We start from the raw sequence: 14,405 nt of genomic DNA on the forward strand, positions 1-14,405 counted from the left end.
AATGGCAAGCGTACGTTCTTTGAGATGTTTGGCCACGCCAACCAGGCAAGCAATAACTGCATCCCCTAAAAGAGTGCTCCCTGCTCTCCAAGTCCGCCACCACTCCTCAAAGCATCCCAAAGGCTTTGAACCACCGTCGGCGGCCGACCTCTCAGAGCTCCGCGACAGGGTGCAAGAGTTTACGCGCCGTGAGATCACAGAGGAGGTGGCAGCTCACACGGACAAGTCCAATGCCTTTCCCAACGACATGTGGCCTAAACTGGGTGAGGCGGGGTTCCTGGGCATGACGGCCGACGAGGACTATGGCGGCCTGGCCATGGGTTACCAGGCACACTGCATCGTGCTCGAGGAGATCTCGCGGGCCAGCGGCTCCATCGGCCTGAGCTACGCGGCACACTCACAGCTTTGCGTCAACCAGCTGCAGCTGAATGGCAGCCCGGCGCAAAAGGAAAAGTATCTCCCGGGGCTCATTGCAGGTACGAGCATCGGTGCGCTGGCCATGTCCGAGTCGGGAGCGGGGAGTGACGTTGTGAGCATGCGGACCACGGCCAAAAAGGTAGACGGCGGCTACCTTCTCAATGGCACCAAGATGTGGATCACCAACGGCCCAGATGCCCAGGTCATAGTAGTGTACGCAAAGACGGAGCCAGAGAAGGGCTCCAAGGGCATGACTGCGTTCTTGCTCGAGACAGGCTTCAAGGGTTTCAGCTGCGCGCGAAAGCTGGACAAGATGGGTATGCGCGGCAGCAACACTGGAGAACTTGTCTTTGAAGATGTCTTCATACCCGAGGAGAACGTGCTCGGCCAGATCAATGGTGGTGTAAGGGTTTTGATGGAAGGTCTCGACCTTGAGCGACTAGTTCTAAGTGCCGGGCCTCTCGGTCTCATGCAAGCTGCTCTGGATATCGCCTTGCCATTTTCACATCAAAGAAAGCAGTTTGGCCAGCCTATTGCGCACAATCAATTTGTTCAGGGCAAGCTGGCAGACATGTACACCAAACTCCAAGCATCTCGGGCATACACATATGCAACAGCCAAGGCTGTAGACGAAGAGGGTATCATCAAGACGCAAGACTGCGCTGGAGCTATTCTGTATGCTGCAGAGAGAGCGACCGAGTGCAGCTTGGATGCCATTCAGCTTCTAGGTGGTATGGGTTACACGGAAGAGATGCCTGCTTCCAGAATATTAAGAGAGTGAGTCGTTGCCCGCCACTGGAGATTCAGCGATACATTGAGACTAACAGACGATAGTGCAAAACTCTATGAAATCGGCGCGGGAACGTCTGAGATTAGAAGAATGGTTATTGGTAGAGCTTTCAACAAAGAGTATGCAAATGCATAAAGGGGACATTAAGTGGACTGAGGACCAATAGCAATTGCTTGTGCGACTCGAAGCTTGATAGAGAAATCTTAACATAGTGTATTTGGTGTATCCCATAGAAGAAAACATATCAATAACCTTTCACAAGTACCCTTTCATACAAGTGGTGTTCCTAGCTAATTGCATTGCTTTTGGGGGACAACGGTATGGCTCCTAGATACGCTCTACGGTTATAACTTATGGAGCTACTGCAAAAAGGCGAAGAATGCTGCGCCGCCGCCATCGGCTTCGTATTCATCTGACCCTGTCTGGAACGGCCTCTATCGAACATCGAACAGTGTGAGCTCTTGATTCCTGGCGATAGGGCTGACAACGCCACTGCTTCTCCGCACTTTCAAGGTGGCATTGTTATTCTTTTTGCAACTAGATATATTTTCTTCGGGTGTTTCTTGGCTCACAAGAACCCGAGAATAGAACCTATTGACAAACATGGCTAGATTGCAGGATTGAATCATTCTTCTGGTCAAAATTCTACATATTTCCGATTCATCCGCTTTGGAATAGATTGCAAAACACAGTCTGCCACAAAAGAAGTAAAAAGTCCATCTCCTTCTAGAAAAAGCTGGAGGCGAGCTGTCCTTGTCACCGGGGTGCTGTTTGTTCACCTAGCTCAGACCCACTGCCAGGGTCTAGATCATCGTGGACGATCAGGTCAATCTGCACCCGAATAGTCAGCCGCGGGCGGGAATCCCACTGTAAACTCGCCATTTCTAGTATAGAAAGATGGTGGGGGAAACCCAAGAGGCTTGAGGGGGAAGAGTTGCCGTCCAATGGATCTCGTCCGTTTCTTCCCCGGCAAACTACCATTAGTTGGGAATTCCCCCACATGTAGAGTTTCAGAGAAGGACATTGGTCACAGCTTGACTTCCCCAAGGTTTTGCCCATACTATGTAGCTTGTAGGGAGTGCAGATTTCCCCACCAGAGCTCCCAGCTTGCCAGCAAGCGAACACATAACACGGGCTGGACGGACGGGGGAATGACAGCCAGCTTGCCAGATTTGATAGTTGCAGGGGGGCGTTTTTCTTTTTTTTGCGACAGGCTTTGAAGGGTCTTGTGATCAGCCGGAACCGGAGGCGAGGCCAAGCTCTGGGCGGTTCGAGGTCGAGGTCCAAGGTCTGTATGTACATGTATCAGCAAGCAAAAATTTGATGAGATCGTGACAGTTTGTCCTGGCCATTCGAGCTAGATCAGGGGGTGGTTTTTCTTATTATTCTGTCTCCTAGACCGTAGTTTTGTAGCTTAAAGACATCTGGGCACCCTCCCAAACGATCAGCCTCTGCTTTTTCTCTTTTTCCTCTTCCTTTTCCCTCTTTCTCCTGTCAATCTATAATCCATTCGTTCGGAAGTCATCTTCCAAACGACCTCAACAACAATAAAGGTGCACTCTCTACACCGTCAGCGCTAATAGACTCGGCGGACTAATAAGAACGAACCACAAACGCATCGACTTGGGCACCTATTATCCCTTCCCGCAATCCGCCACACTAAAGACAGACAGGTACCCAATTGAGGTACGGGACCCGTTGGACAATCGGAAGCTCCTATAACACCCTTCTACGTCATCCGAGACCCTTTTTGGGGGAAGTCACGAAAGCTTTCGAAAGCTACACTTGTTCTATAGAATCCTTTTTTTTTTCCCCCATTGTACCAGCCTTGTTCTTTCCATTGCTGGGAGCTGTCTTCTCTTTTCTTCTTTCGTGCCATTTGCACATAGAAAAGGAATCGCGGCGTTTGCCACCTTTTTAATTCTTTTCAATCATACTTTCACAACATACTTGCACATTCCACAATGCTATCGCGAAACATTCTCCGAGCCCCCATTGGAGCAGCTGTGCGCTCTGCAGCTCCTCGAGTCGCCGGCAGAGCTTCAGCATTTCACACCGGCCGTCTTCTCATGAACAAGAAGGAACCGACAGCAGCGCCTGGATCCTTTGCCCGAACTGACGACTCCATCACCGTCGAGTACCCCGAGGACCATGAACTTCCCTCTAGCAAATTCGTTCAGGGCCGCGGCGGTCAGCACATGAAGCGAACCCTCGCTGCTTTTTCACTCGAGGGCAAGGTTGGCGTTGTCACTGGAGGTGCCAGAGGTCTCGGACTGGTAATGGGCCAGGGCATGGTCATCTCGGGCGCCAACTTGGCCATTGTCGATATGAACAGTGAGTCGAGTCCCTTTGTTTCTAATCACCGACCAGATACGAGGACAATGTCTCAGACGGAAGGTTTTCCATCGTTTCACTGAGAATCATTGTGATTTTGATCATCATACCAAGATGCTATTATTTGGCAGCTGCTATTTTCTTCGCGCATAGCCACAAAATTCCAGCTACTGAAGAACAAGAGCTAACCATTTTTCACTCTCTACAGAAGATGAAGCCGAGAAGCAGGCTGCCGCCCTAGTTGAGACATTCCGCAGGGAGAACCCAGGATCAGCCCGTACACCCAAAGTCACTGCTCACTATGCTGATGTCTCCGACTCGGATAGCGTCCAAGCTTGTATTGATGATGTTGTAAGGGAGCACGGCAAGATTGACCACCTGGTCACCAGCGCGGGTTTCACCGAGAACTACAAGGCTATCGACTATCCCATTGATCGCATGCGCAAGCTGTGGAGCGTCAATGTGGACGGAACCTACCTGTTCGCCACCGCCGTCGCCAGACACCTCATGGAGCGCAAGTCTCCCGGAAGCATGGTGTTTATTGGAAGCATGAGTGGAAGCATTGTTAATGTTCCCCAGCCCCAGGCGTAAGTGCCACTTGTTTTTCAAAATGGCAGAGGAAAACGTCTAACCTTGAAGACAATAGACCTTACAACGGTGCGAAAGCAGCCGTTCGACACCTGGCTGCATCCCTGGCGGTCGAGTGGGCCGAGGCTGGAATCAGAGTCAACTGCATCTCGCCTGGCTACATGCTGACTGCTCTGTGAGTATCTCATGTTGCGATACATGACTCCGCATACGCTAATGTACTACACAAATCAGGACCGAGAAGATTCTAGACGATAACCCCGATCTAAAGCGCCAGTGGACTTCTTTGATCCCTCAAGGAAAGATGGGCCAGCCTGTCGATCTGATGGGCCCAGTCACATTCCTTCTTTCCGATGCCTCGCAATACGTCACTGGAGCAGACTTGCGTGTCGATGGCGGTTACACCGTCACCTAGAGCAGTTTGCCTGGTTCACTTGAGTGTTTGCAATTACGGCGTTCCATAAATCAGGGGCATGTTTTGTTTGATAGATGGCAAAGAGCGGAAAATTGGTTGCGATGTGAGACCTGGGCGAGGATGGAGCTATTCATGATATGAAAAGACATGTCACAAGTTCAATTTGCTAGATAAAGGAAAAATCACATTCACATTAAACATCTGTCAAGTCGAAGGAGGGGGGGAAATGTTTTGACTGATGAATCGCCATTGATCTGGGAGCATGACGATCAAATTGTTACCAAGTCTGCTAAGAGAGCCTTTTGACACAATCCCCCTAGACTGGCTATCGGAACTGTGCATTTCCAGCCTTCGAATGCCTTCTTTCAACACAACATCTTACAGGCCTGATTTAGATGACGAGTCCTTTTCCTTGTTCTTTTTCTTGGTCTTGAACATTGTGGAAAAGATGGCGAAAACAAGATGTTCAATCTATGACATTCTATAAACTGGAGAGAAAAGGGGTGCCCCATCAATGTTTGAGGGGGTCCCTCACTAACAGAACAAAATAAGATCACCTGGGTAATCACATCATTGGCAACAAGACTAAAAGTGCCCCATACGGACCGCACCGCACACCGTTGAGGGGCTTCTAGAAACTGGATAATGGAAGGACCTAATTGGAACTTGGGGTAAGCAAAAACGGGTAAGACAATCCAGGATTAAAAAAAAAAATCCGCAAAATTCTTTCCTCTCGGCATCAAGCAGAGGACTTGCCGTTTATATCCTTTACATGGTACCTTGCTTGGGTACCTGGAACAAGACTAACCACGGATTTGGGAATTTTCTAGAGAAAGAAGCGAGATATGCGATGAGAAGGGGCGAGTCATGTTTAGATCTCGAACCCCGTGGGGTTTCAGAAAGGTACATGATGAATCCCTCGCCAGGTATATATATATGAATCCTACTAAATGTACCTCAGAAGGCTGAAAGCCAAGAGGGGCGTGGGGGGGCGCCTGAATCATAAGACTCGTGATATGTATGGTCTCATTCATTTTTATTCTCTCTCATTGCTGTGTGTAGTGCAATGATTACGAGCTTACATGATACAGTGACCCGCGTATGGACGAGCAGATTGGGATCTGTGTAAAAAGAGAAGCGACAAGAGATGACGAGGTGAAGAATTACTCTCGCATTGAGCGGGAATAATGTTATAAATCGGCGACAAGCCTGAGATCCAAAATGACGGTCAAATGAATCTCACACCGGTGAGGAAGCCCGGTGAGAGTCGGACATTGGCACTGCATGTTTTCCTCTTGACGGGAACAAGAGTTTCCTGCTGCGTTGCATTTTTCTCGTTGGGGGAGGATGGCGTCAGATCTTGTCCTTCCCATACATCTGCACTATAATTCAAAGAGGAGTGATACACAAATGAGAAGAAAAAGGTGAGAGAGGAAGGAAATTGCGCGAAAAGGGTTCAATCGTGCCTGTATCCGGGTATAGGATTGGCAATATCCGGGGTCCCGATGGATGGGGTACGGAGTTCTTGACGGATGTGGGGGGATCAACATCTAGCAATTGACGGGGAAGAGTGGGGGGTTTATTTCTTCGTTATGTTTCCTACCTACACATCAAAGCAGAACGTGGGAGGGCAAAACTGAAAAGTGATAACAAGGTCTCGGAAAGGGGAATCTATGGTCCCTGAAGAGCCGCCCGAAACGGAAGGGGGGCTAGAATACGGATTGCCCAGAACAGGTATATTTAAAAACCAAAAAAAAAAGAAAAAAAGGACAAGGTGCCAAGGTCAAGCTTGTCTGGGGGGATCCATTTGTTTTGCGTGCTATGCAGAATTCGCTGACCGAGTTCAACTACAACAGTACATAGTATGCGAGATGCATGCAATGGTAACCACGTGCGTTGGAGGATCGCCAACTATGGGCGAATGAAGATGCTTTGGTGTCGCAGTCGTATTCCCTCTCTCTCACCCTCCTCGTAAGGGGCAGCTCCGACAGGCTGGACAAGCGTAAACCAAACGGCAGCGTCCCCAAGCAGGCATCATCCCTCATCATTGGATTACTATCTCACGAATAATCCATGAATCGATCGTGATATGTCATCTCTTGCTCCGCGTATCCTCGCATGGGGGTGGAGAGGATAGAAGATACCTATGTAGGTACGTAGGATGAAAACTTTGGTTCAGCAGCGCAGTTTGCGCCATGTTCTCCACAACCTTGGGAGTGTTACGAAATATTGTCTCCATAACAAAACTTTCTTGATACCTGATTTTTGGAGCCAACACAAATGGCATGTGACTGACGGCAGCAGTCAAAAGAAAACCAAAAGGAAACCGTTGTGCTATCGGAAGGGGCCGCATATATACCTATACCTCCTCAGGGATTGGAAATATTAGCGTTATACAAGCCCCATAATACGAGGAGTTCTTACGTATATGCTCCGCATATTATATAATATAATTTCCCATATAATTTATTAAAAATAATATATTTTATATACATTTTATAATTAGACTTTAGCATTATTAATTTCGATAATTTAACGTAGTCGACGCGGCATCGATCGTAAAAATATATCTAAAAGTTTTTCGGGAATAGCCTCCTACGCAGCCTGGATCGCAGCACGCAAATATACGCTATTTAAAGTCTAAATATCGTAATATAAATTAATCCAGCCTTTTATCTAACTTTATACGTTCTCGATTAAATTAAAATCCGGATTACTAAATGGCCACGGTATAACGGGGATATCCATTCTTTTTATCGCAGCTTAAATTAATTTTACCTTATAAGAGGGTGCATTATCGTATTAAAAATAAAAATTACGTAAAAACGGGCGCTAATACCGTTAAACTTTAAAAAAAATATACTAAATATACTTCTCGGCGCCGATGCCACCTATTTCTTTTTCTTAAAAAAAGCAAAGGCCTTTACGGCGTTCCGTAAACGATACCTAAAATATTTAGCCGTAGCCCTTTTTATAAAAAACAGCCCAAATATCGTCGTTTTCTACGTCGTAAATCGTAATCTATTGCTTTCCCGTAAGTTAATTCGTTACCTAAATCTTATCGGACCACAGGATATTCGGGGACGGATTAACTTAATCCTTTTCGTCCGGCTATTATTTAAGCGCCTATTTAGCGAACTTAACTCTCTTCTTTTTCGTTATAACAATTAATCGAAATTTGCGTTTGCGTATACGACGTTAAAATCCGAGCTTTTTTATTATAAATGCGACGGCGTTCTCGCCGTAATTCTAGAAACCAAAGATCAAAAACCTAAGATCATGTTACAAACATGCACCCTCGCATACGGCAGACAGAGGATGTTGGCGCTTAAGAAGACAATATGCGGGGCTCAGGACCGAAGTCCGCAATATTCCAGACAAGGACCAGGCCAGCACCCTTGCCAGCTGTCAACGGCTGTTGACAGGCTCACCACTAGATTAGTGATCCAAGGGTGAGACTCATAATAGGATTAGTGAGCCAGACGTGAGCATCACCACCACGATGGTGACCCAGGAACATCAGTGAGGGAATGAATGGATATATATTACAGAAGGATTTCCTACATAGACAGTCATTACCTTAGTGATTAATCTAAGCATCTATTTTACCTATAAGTGAAGCATTTAATACGCTTTGACGATTATATTTGTGACATCAGTTTAGGATCATCTTTATTACTCTTTGCTCAGCTTAGTATCTTGTTTAACGTTCCCTGTTAGCATAAACCCTAACACCCTTTATACTCAGGTTTATTCTAGAAACCCGTAATATAGTCGTTATAAATCACGCTATGGAACTTTGCGGAGGAAGCGATCGTTATTAAGGTATTATTTAAATCGATCGCGTTCGGCAGCTATAATAATTATATAGCATAATGCCTTTAATGCTTTACGTAATATAAGGGGATTCTTTATTACGTATTAAATTTAACGATACGTATATTTATCGTCGAATTTATCTTTTAAAACGTCGTATTCCTATTTAATCTTTTTATAAAAAGTTTTAATTTTTAAACGATCGTTTTAGGTTAGCTCGGCTGCTTTGGCATTACGCTATTATACCGGCTTTTCCTCCCGTTATATCTAAATCCGGTAAAAACGTTCGGCAAAAGGGGAATCGTAAATCGGCTAATGGTTAATAAGCTATTCTACGTCCATTATTATTAATTAAGGTGGTGCTTTCCTATTAGAGTTTAAATTAATCTGATATGGGTGTTAATTATGTGATGTATTAATTTATGTTCTGCGCCTTTTAGTTTTAATGAGGTGTACGCTTATTTGGGTGGCCCCGGCTAATCCCCGGGAGGTCCCGTACATCTATCTAAACACTATGGGGTTGATCCGTGTGCTCAAGCACACCCCAGTGTATGGGAACCATAATCCACCATCTGACAATTATCTAGTCGGGAGAGTGGTATCTAGTGTAATATGGCATTTCGTATTAATCGACGATAATTATTAATTACTAAAAAAAACGAAAATTAACGGGAATAGCCTATTATACGGTTAAAAAAAGGGAATTCATATATAATGCAATAGCAAATTGCCGTATAACTTCATTTTCAACTTTTGGAATCGATATATTATTACAGCCAATTTATATAGGAAAATACATACGGAGCAATTTACGTCAAAAACAGCCTGTTATGTGGGCTTGTATCGCACTAACATTTCTAATCCCTGAGGAGGTATACATTGCTGAATGGCCCGTGAACGGTTTGCGACGGCTCTTTTACCACGTGCGATCGGAGGATCCTTGGGTTTTTTTTTTTCTTGAATCCCAGCTTGCCAGCAGCCTAGTCAGACCAGCCTCCAGCAAAGACAAGAGACAAAATAATTTGGGGGTTTCGAATCATCTCCGAGTCTGGACCACTTGCCGTGACCTGTCACGTTGCTGGTGACAGGGATTTGTGGGAGCCACAGCGGTTAGAAGCCCTTGCTTGGGCGGAGCTCCAAAACGACAGGGTCTATCTAATCCATGGCGGCCAACTCCGCTCAAGCTTCTTCCTCTCTCTCACCCTTTGATGACGAAGCACGACTGACAGCATTCTTCCATGAGGTTGGGTGTCTTGTAGGGCTCTCGATATGAGGGGGGAGAAAAAATTGGTCTGGGCCAGGAATGCTTTCCCCAGCCTGCAAGTATTTGTCCGCGAATATGGTATAGAACTACGTACTATGAGCTGTCGTAATCAAACAACGCTGAACATTGAAATGTTCTGTCAACGCCTATGCAATGCTGTCAATGAGGACACCTTAAATGCTCCAATATCCTATTCCACAGCGATGAATCCCCTCTAGACCCTCTTTCCATGATAAAAAGCACAATGCAATGGGGAACTTTTATTTTTCACACCCGCTGACCGACGGCCCTGATGAATGACACTGAATGAAATGACAAAACAAAAATATGCGGAAAAGAAAAACGCAAGATGAAAAAAGTATAGCTAACAAGCTAGGCCTAGCCACTGAAGGGGATCTAACATCAAGAGAACTAGCGTCGATGTTTTTTATCGCCTTGTCGTTCAAGAAGAAGGGTAAGCTGGCTCTTTGAGCGGCCAAGGGGCACGCTCGGAGTATTGCTTGGTGCCGTAGGCGTCAGTGTTGTCGTTGATTCTGACCTACGGGGTCTCATTGCCGCCATGTCATCTTGTATTGAACTTGCAAACCTCGCTGTTGCATCATTGTCATCGAATTCAATGATGGTACCCTGGGCGGCCACATTCGAAGTCGTCGCTACGCTCGATGATGTCAGACCCTGAAAAGGCCCTGCTTTACGAGGTTTTATCTCGCGAATGGGCGTCCTGAAGGCGTCACCACTGGATTTGGAACGAACCATTGGCGAAGCAATAGCTCCAGGTTGCACGTGACTTTGTGTGCTGCTGCCAGCGTGTTGAGGCGTAGTATGTTGTGACTTCTGGGTGGTTTCAACCGAGGCTTCCGTCCCTTTGCCCTCTGGCCTCGTCTTTGCAGCCTTCTTGTCCAGATTATTTGGACGTACTGGCCCAGGTCGTTCTAAAGCAGCACTGGTAGTGACATTGAGTGCCTCGGCTTTTCCCGGAGCTGCTGCTGAGACCACGACTCGTTTGCCGCTTGCCTTGTCACTCAGCCGCGGGTCATCCTCTTTGGGATCTGGTCCCTCAACTATTGGTGAAACAGACCGTTGTGGCCCTTGATGCCTCGTGCTTGGCGAGGGTCGCTCATCACGAGAGCCTACCTCCGAGCCCGTTGCAGATGACTGTGAGCTTTGTCGTCGTGGCATGGCAGGCCGTCGCTTATTCGAAGATGCCACGATCTTCTTCTTGGAGATATTACCAATTGGCTTCCTGGGCTTTTCCTTGGTTGCTGAAGAGGTTTTAGGCTTGGGCTGTGAGGATTCATTTGCAGTGGTGCTTGTTGACGAATCGACCTCGCTTTCTTCCTTTTCGTCTTCCACATCTGAGCCAGCAGGAGATACGAACCGAGCGGTGGGCCTTGGACCCGACGATGATGGCCCCCTTGGCTTCTTCAAGATCGGGTGGGCGGGAGGCGGTTTCGTTGAAGATGATGCCAAAGCCTTGGGAGGTTCTGTCTTTGGCGCCTCCTCGTTGGCTGCACCTGGACTGTCGGACGCCTTGCCCTTTCCCTTGTCGGATTGAACATGTTTCAAGATTGCCTGGTATCCATGGTCAGAAATCCCCAAATAAGCTCCAGCGGTTGAGCATACCGGAATCGAGGGCCCTTCGTATCGGTTAGGTGGGCCCCTCAGTGGCACAAAGGTAGGTCCATCGGATATCTGCTCAAAGATCCTGGCGAGTGTCGGACCGGAAAGCTGACTCCTGTCGCTGCCCAAAACATGCCACCAAAAGTTTTCCAGTCGGTTAGCGGTGGGGTCCTTCAGCTTGCCGAAGGTTGTGGTATACACTGAGACTCGATTAGTGTGGTGCACAGCCAGAGTTGTGGAGTGGCCGTCTGAGTACCATGCCAGTAATGCCATATCTTCTCACGTGGGATCACGGGATAACTTGCAATCTCATTGTAGATACGAGAATCGTTGTAAACGATGCCCTTGGGCAAGAGCATCTGCATGGTTGGCGCGTCCATGTTGCTTTTCGGGATGTAGCCAGCTATGTGGCGGACTCCGGCAGGCAACGTCTAAACACAAATTTCGCCAATTCGTTCCAACAACTCATCGCTCTTTGCAGATTGTCAAGAAGCCAGATGTTCTGACCGGGGGTCGGCTGAAGACTGATGTTGGCGAATATCAAGTTATCTGCTTGCTGTGAGAATATCGGTTGTGTGGTTTGTATTTTTCCCCCCTTCTTTCCCTCCTTTGGAAAGCACAAGTTCCACACTAAAGATGTGAATCGGCACTTCAGCACAAAGTATGTGACGTTCGGTGCCTACCTAGTATAGTCCCGATGTGGCGAAGAGAGGAAAACTGGTTGTTTCTGAATGGGAATTTTTGAGATAGTTGAGCAAACCAAGAAAAACAAGGAATGAGCTGATTAGGTATGGATGATTATCTTTTGACGTCTGTGTATCATGTGAATTTGTGGCCCGCCCTGACAGACCGGCGTACTCGAGAACCACTTTTATCGGCAATGGTCTATGTCATGAATGCGCATGCGGAGGTGAGAAGAGTATCAGACACACAAAAAGCTGCTAGAGACAACAGCAGCAAAGGGGAGATTCGACAGACCCTATCTAAGCTGCTGCCCGTGGTGGTTTGTGGTGACACGTCAATGTTGGAGCGTTTTCTTGCAGTCTGAGCAAGCATCAACAGTTGATTCGCCCTTTCCGCACCCCTGGGCGATGCCAGACCGAGCGAACGAAAAGTAAGGACGACAACGGCCCAGACGTCAGATCCGAGACACCAGGCAGGACTATCCACAAGTCTTGCAACGGGGAGACTAGTGGCGGAGGCCGGACCGAAGGCAAGAGAGGAGACAAGTCTTTTTTTCTTATTTGCGTTGAGTTGTGCTGAGTTGTGTAGTCGTGTGTATGTGTGTGTGAGGCTGGACAAGCAAGTAGTACCTAGCACGTAACAAAGAAGGAACTGTTTCCACTCCTTTCTGACGAGAAAAAATAAATTCCCTTTCTGGTATTCCTGTTTCAAAGGGATAATGACTGTCTGGCAGACATTGGCCAAGAACAGGAGTATCCAGACAAAAGTGAAGAAGTAAGGAGACAGGAGTAGTGTTAACCGTAATGGTGGAATAAGAAGTAAAGAAGAAACCCGGTTCGTTGCAAATAGTCAACCACAGTCCATCCAGACAGGACAAACAGAGACTAGGCGTGGTAGCTAGTGGGGGACGGTGAAGACGGATGGAACCCCCATCTGAGAAGGAAAACCGAGCATGAAATTCGAAAATACAATATCTGATTAGAGGCTTGCATGCAAATATTATGTACTTCTCGCTCTCGGGTGTGAGTAGGAGAAAGACGGGACCGCTTCGTAAACATAAGGAGAGGCACGGAGTCGTCAAGGTAGCAGCCAGCAGCCAACCAGCCAGTCAATGTAGCAATGGCCGACCCGGGCTGGGACCTGAGAGCTGGACTGGGCTGGATTGGATGATCTCACAGGCGACAGGTCCGTTTTAGCTGGGCTAAGCTGGGCAGCGACCCCCTGGGCAGCAAAATTTTTGGCACTAAGAATCGAACGCTGGACCCAGTCCCCGCTAGGTTGCAGCACGTTCCGCAGCAGTGAGTGAGCGAGAGTGGGTTCAATTCAATGTTCTCTTCTATTACCTGCGAGCTACGTACACTGATGATGATTACTGCTAGGTAATGTATGTAGGTTCAGGTTGTAGTGTAAATGTTCCTGGCTCGGAGGTAGGTACCTTCCAGTGTGCCCTGCACTCAAAGCCTGCCGCCTGACTGATGCTTTTCTGGCCAGTGCCTTGAAAGTGATCAAAGAACAAGGCCACTGAAAAGGCAGAGCCGAGTTGAAACAAGATACACTGAGCATCGCTGGACATACCCTACCTAGGTAGACGATTGGTACATATCTCGACATGGACTACTTTTGTTGATGGCTCATCAAGCTTGCACCTACATCTACATTAGTGTACCTTGACTGTGTTTTTAGTGAGTTGGACTGCTTCTTGCGGAAGATCCCCGGCCAGGGCGCTAAAGGGTAACCTGGGGGCTTGTCGCCCACCCGTTGTGCGCTAGATTGTACATTGGTCAATACATTTACCTTACCTTACCTATAAGAATGAGGAGACAAGAGCATCAAATGCTCTCACGCTTTCTTCTCGTGGTTGCCTGCCTGCACAGACACTACGGTACCTTGATGCGTCGAAGGTTTGACACGGCCTTTTTTAGATTCATTGTACTTACCGTTCTGCCATCAATAGCTTGCAATTCAGCGAACATTTTGACCCCGTCCAGATCAAGAGCAACCTCCTCTGCCTCATTTCCTCATCAAGGTTTGTGGGGAGGTATGCACATTGGGAGCTACGAGGCATGGGGCTTTGTGTAATTGAGTATGATGTATTTCTCTATGTGATAAGGCGAATAATTGTTACGTTTGTGTTGTATGCGGGAGGCTAGGTATACCAAGGCCAAACAGCAATAATAATACATTACGCAGACGCGGGATGTCTTGGCCGGGGTCGAGGAGCTGTGTGTTTACCTGGTAGGTAGGTATGGTGTAAGAAAAAAAACCGTCACACGGTAATGCAAGGACTTAAAGAAAAGGCCTGTTACTCCACTGGTCCTGTATCACATCAACCCTTCCCCCACCTCGGTACAAATGACACAAGAGAGCTTATTGTGTACCTACCTGTACAGAGTATGGAGGTATGCTCGCACCCGCCCCCAGCATGCCTGGTCAGTTACCATGCAGGCCTACCTTATTGCTTACGGGATGCTCAATAC

At 47.4% G+C, this 14,405-nt stretch overlaps 3 protein-coding genes across 3 annotated transcripts; 2 read left to right on the forward strand and 1 right to left on the reverse strand.

The window, feature by feature from the left end:
* Position 1: 1 nt before the first annotated feature.
* PFICI_10593 (Isovaleryl-CoA dehydrogenase 2) lies at positions 2–1,342 on the forward strand (the record flags this gene model as incomplete). The annotated part of the gene is made up of 2 exons (XM_007839174.1): positions 2–1,194; positions 1,252–1,342. 2 exons carry the CDS (start codon positions 2–4, stop codon positions 1,340–1,342), a joined length of 1,284 nt encoding a protein of 427 aa, XP_007837365.1.
* Positions 1,343–3,171: 1,829 nt separating this feature from the next.
* On the forward strand, positions 3,172–4,544 carry PFICI_10594 (uncharacterized protein; the record flags this gene model as incomplete). Its single annotated transcript, XM_007839175.1, has 4 exons — positions 3,172–3,541; positions 3,750–4,128; positions 4,188–4,304; positions 4,364–4,544. The coding sequence occupies 4 exons, from the start codon at positions 3,172–3,174 to the stop codon at positions 4,542–4,544; spliced, it is 1,047 nt and encodes a 348-aa protein (XP_007837366.1).
* Positions 4,545–10,035: 5,491 nt separating this feature from the next.
* On the reverse strand, positions 10,036–11,624 carry PFICI_10595 (uncharacterized protein; the record flags this gene model as incomplete). Its single annotated transcript, XM_007839176.1, has 2 exons — positions 10,036–11,444; positions 11,501–11,624. The coding sequence occupies 2 exons, from the start codon at positions 11,622–11,624 to the stop codon at positions 10,036–10,038; spliced, it is 1,533 nt and encodes a 510-aa protein (XP_007837367.1).
* Between the last annotated feature and the right edge of the window lie 2,781 nt (positions 11,625–14,405).

The sequence above is a fragment of the Pestalotiopsis fici genome, assembly GCF_000516985.1.
Source record: "Pestalotiopsis fici W106-1 unplaced genomic scaffold PFICI_Scf_7, whole genome shotgun sequence".
Classification (NCBI taxonomy): domain Eukaryota; kingdom Fungi; phylum Ascomycota; class Sordariomycetes; order Amphisphaeriales; family Sporocadaceae; genus Pestalotiopsis; species Pestalotiopsis fici.